Source organism: Anastrepha obliqua, chromosome 5, assembly GCF_027943255.1.
Source record: "Anastrepha obliqua isolate idAnaObli1 chromosome 5, idAnaObli1_1.0, whole genome shotgun sequence".
NCBI classification, from domain to species: Eukaryota; Metazoa; Arthropoda; class Insecta; order Diptera; family Tephritidae; genus Anastrepha; species Anastrepha obliqua.
In genome coordinates, this window is record NC_072896.1 from 59,147,617 (window position 1) to 59,157,179 (window position 9,563).

Genomic DNA, 9,563 nt, shown 5'->3' on the forward strand with positions numbered 1-9,563 from the left:
TATGCAAATTGTAATCGTAGGCTTAGGCGCTTGGGCGATTTGGATTTTGAAGGGTTGAAGTCTACGATTATTCTTTAATATGTCATGCACAATAGTTTTTGGAAGTGTCAGAGCAGCCGCTCTATCTTAAGCTGGGCACAAACGGACAATGAATCCAACCAATCGGTTGAAATTTCAACACCTTGATGCGTGTGTGGCGCAGTTGACAAACTGATCGAAAATTGACAAAAATTTCTGTCAACTTGTAATCAGTTGCGTGTGTATGACGAAGTTGATGATTTGCCCTTCGGGTTTTGCAATCGGCTGCGCGTGTGTGACCCGAAGTGGACGATTTTTCTCATATCTTTTGAAATTTTGAAGTGTGCACATGAGCGGATAAATGACAACATTAAGCTAAACATTTATTACGCCAGGCCCATAGTCTTATTTACTAGTTCCTTTCGTAATGTAATATAATTATAATTATATGGAACTATAATTATATAAGGTTGTCAAAAAAGTCTTGCGGTATTTTTATTAAATTTTCAATTGTTCATAAAATTGGCTATAATAATGCGATTTAAGTCAAATATGCGCCGTTTTGTTCGATGACGAGTTCCCAACGAGATGCCAACTTCATAATGCCCCTCTTATAGAAGCTCGCTTCCCTATTGTCAAAAAACTCGGAGAGCCAATTTTCACAGGACTCTCTTGTGGACAACTTCCGACTACCAAGCTCGTTCGCCATGGACAGAAATAGGTGGTAATCACTTGGTGCGAGATCCGGACTATACGGTGGATGCAAAAGAACCTCCCATCCGAGCTCCCGGAGCTTCTGGCGCGTCACCAAAGATGTGTGTGGCCTGGCGTTGTCCTGATGGAAGACAATTCGGCCTCTGTTGATCAAAGATGGTCTCTTCTGCATGAGTGCTGCATTCAAGCGGTCCAGTTGTTGGCAGTACAGGTCCGAATTGAGCGTTTGGCCATAGGGGAGCAGCTCATAGTGGATGATTCCCTGCCAATCCCCCCAAACACACAGAAGAACCTTACTGGCCGTCAATCCAGGCTTGGCCACCGTCTGGGCAGCTTCACCGCTTTTCGACCACAACCGTTTGCGCTTCACGTTGTCGTAAGTGACCCAGTTTTCATCGCCAGTCACAATCCGCTTCAAAAACGGGTCGATTTTGTTGCGATTAAGAAGCGATTCGCATACATCCATATGGGCAAAAATGTTTTTTTGCGTCAAGTCGTGTGGCACCCATACATCGAGCTTCTTTTTGAATCCAAGCTTCTTCAAATGGTATATAACGGTTTGATGACTCATGCGCAGCTCTTGGCCGATGCTACGGCTGCTACTATGCCGGTCTCTTTCGATCAATTCAGTGATTTTATCGCAATTTTCGATGACAGGCCTTCCGGACCGTGGCGCATCTTCGATCACCTCTGCACCAGAACGAAAACGTTGAAACCATCGTTGTGCGGTGGAAATGGAAACTGTATCGGGTCCATAAACTGCACAAATTTTATTGGCAGCATGAGATGCATTTTTGCCTTTATCGTAGTAGTACTGTAAAATATGCCGTACTTTCTCTTTATTTTGCTCCATGCTTGCGACGCTATAACTCACGAACGACTAAAAGCAAACAACAATTAATCGAACACGTGTTAGCACGTGAAAAGAGCTTTCCAAAAAGCTCTAGCGTGAACCGATGCGACGAATACAACTAGAACTACGCGCTTGCAAAGACAAGCTTGCGGAAATACCGCAAGACTTGTTGGCCAACCTTATATGAGTTTATACCTTCACTGCAGTGTTCTTGCACGTGAAGATCAAATGATGCATCTGATTCGACTCTTAATTTTATTGGTCTTTTTTATATTTTATAGACATATGTAGGTATATATAAGGGTTTTCCAATAACAGGTGTTATTGGTGAATGGATTGCGCTATCGAGAGATGATTAACAAATTTTTATAGCCGGAATTGGATGGTATTGATCTGGGCAACGTTTATTTTCAACAAGACTGCGCTACGTGCCACACAAGCAACGAAGCCATTGCTCTTTTACGGGAAAAGTTTCCGGACCGTGTTGTCTCTCGAAGAGGTGATCACAATTGGCCACCGAGATCTTGTGATTTAACACCTTGTGATTTTTTTCTTTGGGGCCAGGTGAAAGAAAAAGTCTACGCCAACAGCCCAAGTTCGATTCAAGACCTCAAAGATGGATTTCGTGAGGCTATCGAGGACATAGGGCAGCCACTTTGCAATTCGGTTATGGAAAATTTCATTCAAAGGATATTTTCCTGTTAGCGTGGATGTGGTGTTCATTTGCCTGATGTCATTTTCCACTACTAACGGCATACCTTCCTATATATAATAAGACCATTAAAATCAGGAGTCAATCAGATGCATCATCTATATATATATATCATTTGTATGTATATTTAATTGGCGCTCACCCCCTTTTTGGGTGTTTGACCGAGCTCCTCCGCCTATTTGTGACGTGCGTCTTGATGTTGTTGCACACATGGAAGGACCTACAGTTTCAAGCCGACTTCCAACGGCAGATATGTTTTTTGAGGAGCTTTTTCATGGGAGAAATACACTCGGAAGCTTGTCATTGCTTGTTGAGGAACAATTATTGATAGAAAAAGGGTTTTCTATAGTCGTTCCCACGATCAATCTTGGTAGCCAATCCACTGGTCCGAAACGAGAGATAAATTGCTCAACGAAACGACGGCGCTGCAAGTCCATTATTTCACAGGTTGTATGGCTAGTAGCGCCGTCTTGATGGAACCAAATGTTGAGGAGATCACGGGTTTGAATTTCATGCATCAAAAAGTCGTTTGTCATGGCGCGATAGAGTTCACCATTCACTGTTACATTGGCGCTAGTCTCGTCTTTGAAGAAATATGATTATGATTCCTCCAGCACATAGGCAGCACCAACCAGTTGTTTTTAGTGGATATAGTGGCTATTCTTGAATGGTTTCAGGTTGCTCTTTAGCCCAAATACGGCGAATTTTGCTTATTAACGTAACCATTAAGCTAAAAAGAATTGTAAGAATTGTTGAGGCGCAATTCTTTCCATGACGAAATGCCAATGGATACTAAAAAATATTATGTATAATTATATAATGTATAATTTGTCACAAAAACTCTATCGGAAAGAGTACTTCAATCGGATCACCCTTTACAACTGCGTAATATCAGAGAATTAAGGACTATTGGGAATTTGGTTGAAGCAGCACGAAGTAGGGACAATTTCCACAATATACGAGGTGTGTTCAAAAAATAAGATGAAGGTTTCAAATTTCGCGAGCTACGTACAATCGACTTTCGAATACTATTTTTTTTATATTACTCGTAGTAAACTCGTCTCGAAGATATGTTCAGGTTTTAGCAATATAGAGTGTTTAGTTTGTTTGCGAAAGGCATAAATAAGACAAGTGTTTTGCGTGTTCGGTGATTTTCTGCTATCGAAAAAAAATGGAACAAAAAAGTTTTATTACATTTTGTGTAAAAAATGGAATTATCTGATTCAAAAAACTATTTACAAGTGGCGGATGGTTTACACAGAAGGTCTAAAAGATGTGAATAACGACGCTCTGGACGCCCCAGCACATCAACAACCCACGAAAATGTTGACAAAGTGAAGAAAATTGGTATGGAGAATCGTCGAATCACAATAGAGAAGTTGCTGAGGATGTCGGTATATCGGTTGGCTCATGCCATGCAATTTTTCGGAAATTTCGGGCATGAAGCGGATGGTAGCGAAGTTCATTCCAAAATTGCTGAATTTCGACCAAAAACAACGTCGCATGAGCATCGCTCAGGAATTGTTGAATGACGTCAACGATGTTTCATATTTGCCAAAAAGGGTTATAGCTGGTGAGGAGTCATGGGTTTATGGTTATGACATTGAAACAAATACCCAATCGTCCCAATGGAAGTGGCCAGGAGAGCCAAGAATCGATAGCAGAAAATCGCGGAACACGCAAAACACTTGTCTTATTTAAGCCTCTCACAAACAAAGTAGACTTTCTATATTGCTAAAACCGTGAACATATCTTCGAAACGAGTGTACCAACATAGAATGTAGAATGTACGTAGCCCGCGAAATTTGAAGCATTCACCTTACTTTTTGAACACTCCACGTATTATCAAATATTTTACAGTTTTGTTTAAAGTTAAAAAAGTAAAATGAACCTTTTAACAAACATATTCATATAGAAATGAATGATGAAATGAAATGAGTTTATCACTGAGGTCGCTTACATTCTGTATTAGGAATTTGCAAATAAAGAAGAAGTACAACGAAATTGCTAGGTAAATATTGATTTATTGCAATACCGGTGTGAAAATGTATAATGTAACATTGCCATCGTAAAGTTTGAAATTTATATATAAACATAAATCCGCGGTCGAGGTATTCGAACGGGTTTGTTCGTGATTACCGTTCGGTTAGGTCCGAATTCAAAACCCAACATGGATAGGAAACACCAAATGTTAGCAAATGTTGTTTTAGAAAAACGGTCAGCCTGCGGTATGCAATGGTAAACCTCTGAATATAAATATTTGTGCCATGAGAAAGCTTCTCTTATGAAAAAACATCTGCCCTTCGGAGGCGGAATGAAACCATGCGTCCATTTATTTATGGAACAGCGACACGCACACTACAAACTGGAGGAGGAGTTCGGAAGAATATACTACAAAAGGATGTACACGCAAATAATATACCTAGAGCTTATGGCCATTGCAGCCATAGCTTAGGTTTAAAAATAAAAATAAATAAATAAGTATCTACAAAGACGTATACATCGTGACATACGAGTATTATTTGTGATGTTTCATCCAAAGAATGAATTAGATCGTGAACATTTTCTATGATTTTCTATTTTCAATATAAATTTAACCAACAAGAGTGGTAGGTCAATCCTCTTCGGCTTGTGGTAATGAAGCACTATCTCGAGCCACCGTGTTTCGCTGTTTTTTCGAGACCAATTGAAGTAAATGGTCGTTTTTTTCAGAATAATTGGGTATGTCGCCATCAGGCATCACTTCGAAGTGATGGGCCATACGCTACACAGTGCTGTTTTGGCACCTAGTGATTTCTCCGTTTTACAGCAGATCAAAAATAAATTACTAGGCCAGTAGTGCGATTCACTAACTCTTATCGATTCGACAATTGTTTGTTTTGTCGACAGTATATGTCGATGGCACTGTCGATTGTGCTATTCACCAACTTATGTTAACTAACACTGAACAGCTTTTTTCTTCTATTTATTCAAACTGATAGAGAGTGGCATCTTTGTAAAATTAAATGTCAAAATGAGCGACTAACACAAAGAAAAAGAACAAAGAAACATACTAGCCAAGCTGTTAGATTCAATTTTAAGTGTATTTTACCAATTATATTTGCATAAAGTAAGTACAATAAAATAACTGCTTATTTGAATTTATTCTTTTATTAATACTTTTTGTATATTGCTTTAGGATGACATCGACAGCTACCAAAAGAAGCCGTGCCACACCCGAGCAGCTAAATCGTATGCTTGACTACCTAATGGAAGTCCCGTGTCTAGGATCTAGGTTCCACAGCCTCCATGGTAAGTTCGAATGCGACAAAAAGTGGAGCGCGCTAGCAACAAAGTTAAATAGTCTGGGTGGAGCAGTGAAGACAGCCAATCAATGGCACACGGTAAGAAAATATTGTGTTATTACTTAAAAGTAGAGAGATGTTAATCATTTCCCTAAAAAGGTATGGCGGGACTTAAAAAGCCGCACCAGCATCAAAGCACGAAATCGGCGAAGGCAACCAGCTTTAACTGGAAACAGGCCTATCAGTGAGGAGCCCCTAACGGATTTCGAGAGGCGGGTGTCTGCTCTTATAGGGGAAGAATATATGAATGGGCACGATTCAACAGCTGAAAATATTCCACTAGAGGAGGTAAATTGCATGAAGTGTATGTTTTAAAGTGTAACTTACTGGTGTGTAAATTTTTAGGTAATCCAAATGGGTATCGAAGTGAAAGATGAAAGCATGATTTCGGAAGCCCCGTCGCCTTTACGGACGCCACTTGCAGAAAATTTCACGCTGAGGTCAGGTAATTCGCACATCTCAGACAGGAGAACACCACGGGCGAACTTGAAAAGAAAGCGCATGGAAGAAGACGATGATGCTCGGAAGAAATTTTTGGAAATAGCAGAAAAACAGGCAGATGCACTAAAGGTAATTTCTTTTGAACTTTATGTAAAATAATTTTTTTATACCTATTTGTCCATTGGTGATTGTTTTTTAATAGATGCTAGCCCAGTCGAGTGTAGAAACCGTAGAAGTCGCGAAACAACAAGCAGATGCTTTAAAGGTAATTTATTTTCAACACATAAAAGTGACATTTTATTAATTGTTCTTGCTATTTTTTAACAGATCTTAGCCGAAAGCAGCTCTGCAAGTGCCCAGGCAAATAAAATGATGGCGGAGGCAATAGCCGTATTGGGGAATGGTTTAAGCGCTACCGCGGAAGCATTCAACAATCTAACGCCAATCATAAGCCAAATACTCAAAGGACATACTCGCGCTTTTTAAATAAGTTTTTGATCATATAATTTCACAGTTTTGATTAAAATCACTAATTCTTCTTTATCGATTGATTTAACAACACCAAAATTATTGTCGTTTAGATTGCGATAATCGACATCGTAACCAAACAGCTGATTTTATCTTGTCGATTTTCGTAATGAAATGGGTTACTGAATAGCAAAATCGTAAAAATTGTGGTTAAGGAAAGATAACAAAGCGAATATCGGTAAAATGTGTTAGTGAATCGCACCACAGAATTGATACGTTCAAAATAGTTGTCTTAGAAGTATTTGAATTAAGCCGGAGAAAGTGTTGATCTTCATGGGGAATATTTTAAAAAACTATAAAGCCGTTTTTGAAAATAAATATTTTGGCTATAGGCGAGTAATAGGCTAGCTCAAAAATACATTTGAAATTTTAGTATCACTCGCAAATACTTCTTTTACTTCACGTTATTTCATATTTGAGCCGTTCCATGTTTTTTACTCCTAATATATTTTTCTGCCATAAATGCAATATTAATCATTTTCGCCACAACAGCTTGCTCTTAATCGGTTATAAAATTCTTGGAAATACTGAATAACAGCAGAAAGGGAAAAAATTAAGTGAGCAATAAAAAACACCATATTTATTGCTTTTCATCCCTTGAAAACTGGTCAGAGCACGGCTTTGGTCGGTATGCTTGTACATTTTTATTTTTTACCTTTGCACTCAGGATGGTATTTCAATTTCGTACTTTTTCGTTAATAAATATGATTAAAATCTGCGCGCATTTTCCTACTGTTTGAGCTGTGAGAAGTGAAGAGCGGAAATTTAATTAATACGAAGTTTGCGAAAATCGCCCTTCATTGATCAAGTGTCGTGAACGAATTTATCACTTTAACTCTACATGGCCGTCAATGCGCACAATATTCACGCGCAACGCATAGTAGAGTAAATGGTATATAACGCCGGTCAAATATTATTTTTCTTGCCAGATGTCAAAGAGAAATAAGTTTCTGCAGCCCTCAGGCTATTCGCTAGAACCTTTGATTAACCAAAATCTACGTAAAGTAATGCTTAAAGGAAGAAAGGCAGTGTTGCCTACTTAAGGGATTTCCACAAAATTTAGAGTGAGAGTTTTACGGAAAGCTTTTCCTGTTTAATTTTCGAGTAATGATATCGTTAAAAATAAATAAAGAAATAGTTTACCACTTGATTTGCTCCAGAGTATAAAGATGGTGAGATTCAGATTACGGAGAAACCGCAGTTCAACTTTCATTTGATTTTTTATCCATCTTCTAAAATGATAAAAATCCACTAAATTGGCAAAAATTTATGACTAAAAAAATGCTTGTTAAAATTTCAAATTAGTTTAAAATTAAATGCTTTGAACTTCTATTTGAACTTCTTTCTATAATTTTAAAATAAAACATGTAAAAATTTATAATCTTTCAGGTTCAACTGAATAGAACCCAGTATAAAATCAAGTGCAGTTTGCCTTGGAGAAAAATTTGCAAGCTCACATCTAGATTTAGTAAATTTATTGAACGAGTTATTTAAATCGAATTTAGTTTGCTTTGATGTACATACATAGTACATCATTTAATTTGAGCCACCTAAATCTCACCTGGGACAACATTATCAAGGTCATCAACAACTTAAAAACTCTACATGCACTGATGAATATGGATTTAGCACGTCCCCACTATGTCCTACTCCAAAATGTCCTACTATAATTGCAGTGTTGAAGCTTGCACACTTGATAATTGGGACATTCGTGGATGACTGGACATTGACATCGATGACCCCGATTTTCAAAAGTAGCAAAAGAAAGAATTTCTAAGCTTTCGCTCGACCCTAAATTATTGGAGGGGATTTTTTAACCTTCCTATACCCGCGTTAATTTTTGTAACACATATACCCGCGCACGGTCTCACAGACCGAAAGTTCAAACTACATAAAATATTAGTTTTTTCAAACAAAACTAAAAACAAATTATTATTTTTCAATCCCGTAGATGTAATAAAAAAATAAATTTGTATTCACTTATTTTATTGATTTTAAGTGATTAACAAAAAAGCCATCAAAATCGATAATTTTTTCTTAAGTACTACAAAAACAAAACAATAACATATTTTTTTATTCACATAAATAAAAATAAGTTATAACTTAAAAACACTTCTTGGACAATACATAATTTATAAATTATATTAGTTTTTAGTCTTGAAATAAAAAATCATGGCATATCGCAATTCATGTAAAAATCTGCCTTAAAAAGAAAACTTACGCTTTTACCTCTTCAAAAAAAAAAACTTTTCTAGCTTAAAAAATAAAAACGTCAAACTAAACTGGGACACCCTGTAGTATTTTTGAAACGCGGCTACAACTTATTCAAATAATTCTCTTATTGGAGCTAGTTTATCTACGGCAGTCCTTTCAGCTCATGTGAATTTATTGTCAAATCTTAGACAACGCATTAATAAATAAAATCGATTCCAGCTCATAGTTAATCGAAATATCTACGAAGAGGAACCATCTGTTTTGAATAAATCTTTAGCGTTGAAGCGACTATTTCTCCTAACTCCAGCAAAGATTAAAAGGCCTAAAAGGGCTTCGATTTCTATGTTGCCTGTATAGGTACAGTCGCTTTCTCTTGAAAAATTAGGTTTTATGAGATCAATATGTTCATTAGTATACTTTACAATACGATTTATAACAACTTCAGTAAAAAATAATCTCCAAACCTCGCCTATTTCCTTCAAGTTTTTTGTTGCTTTTCTAGGCCTTGGCAGTTGAGTGTCTATATTCCTAGCGAGACGTCTTACACGATTTGACGGAGCATAATTATTCCACCTAGTGTGTCCATCTTTACCAAGATAAAATTCTCTATCATCTATCTCATTCAACTCCTCGTCGATTTCTTCATCATCTGCTTGCTCGGTATCATAACTTCCTACATCTCCTGCAACAAAGCCTTCAACGTCGCTGTCATATTCATCCTCATAATCAGAAGACGAAT

The 9,563-nt window shown here is 37.5% G+C and overlaps 1 protein-coding gene across 1 annotated transcript; it reads left to right on the forward strand.

The window, feature by feature from the left end:
- The first annotated feature begins 5,673 nt into the window (after positions 1 to 5,673).
- On the forward strand, positions 5,674 to 6,568 carry LOC129248788 (uncharacterized). The gene is made up of 4 exons (XM_054888404.1): positions 5,674 to 5,929; positions 5,987 to 6,211; positions 6,285 to 6,347; positions 6,410 to 6,568. The coding sequence occupies exons 1-4, from the start codon at positions 5,885 to 5,887 to the stop codon at positions 6,566 to 6,568; spliced, it is 492 nt and encodes a 163-aa protein (XP_054744379.1). The 5' UTR covers positions 5,674 to 5,884.
- Positions 6,569 to 9,563: the final 2,995 nt, after the last annotated feature.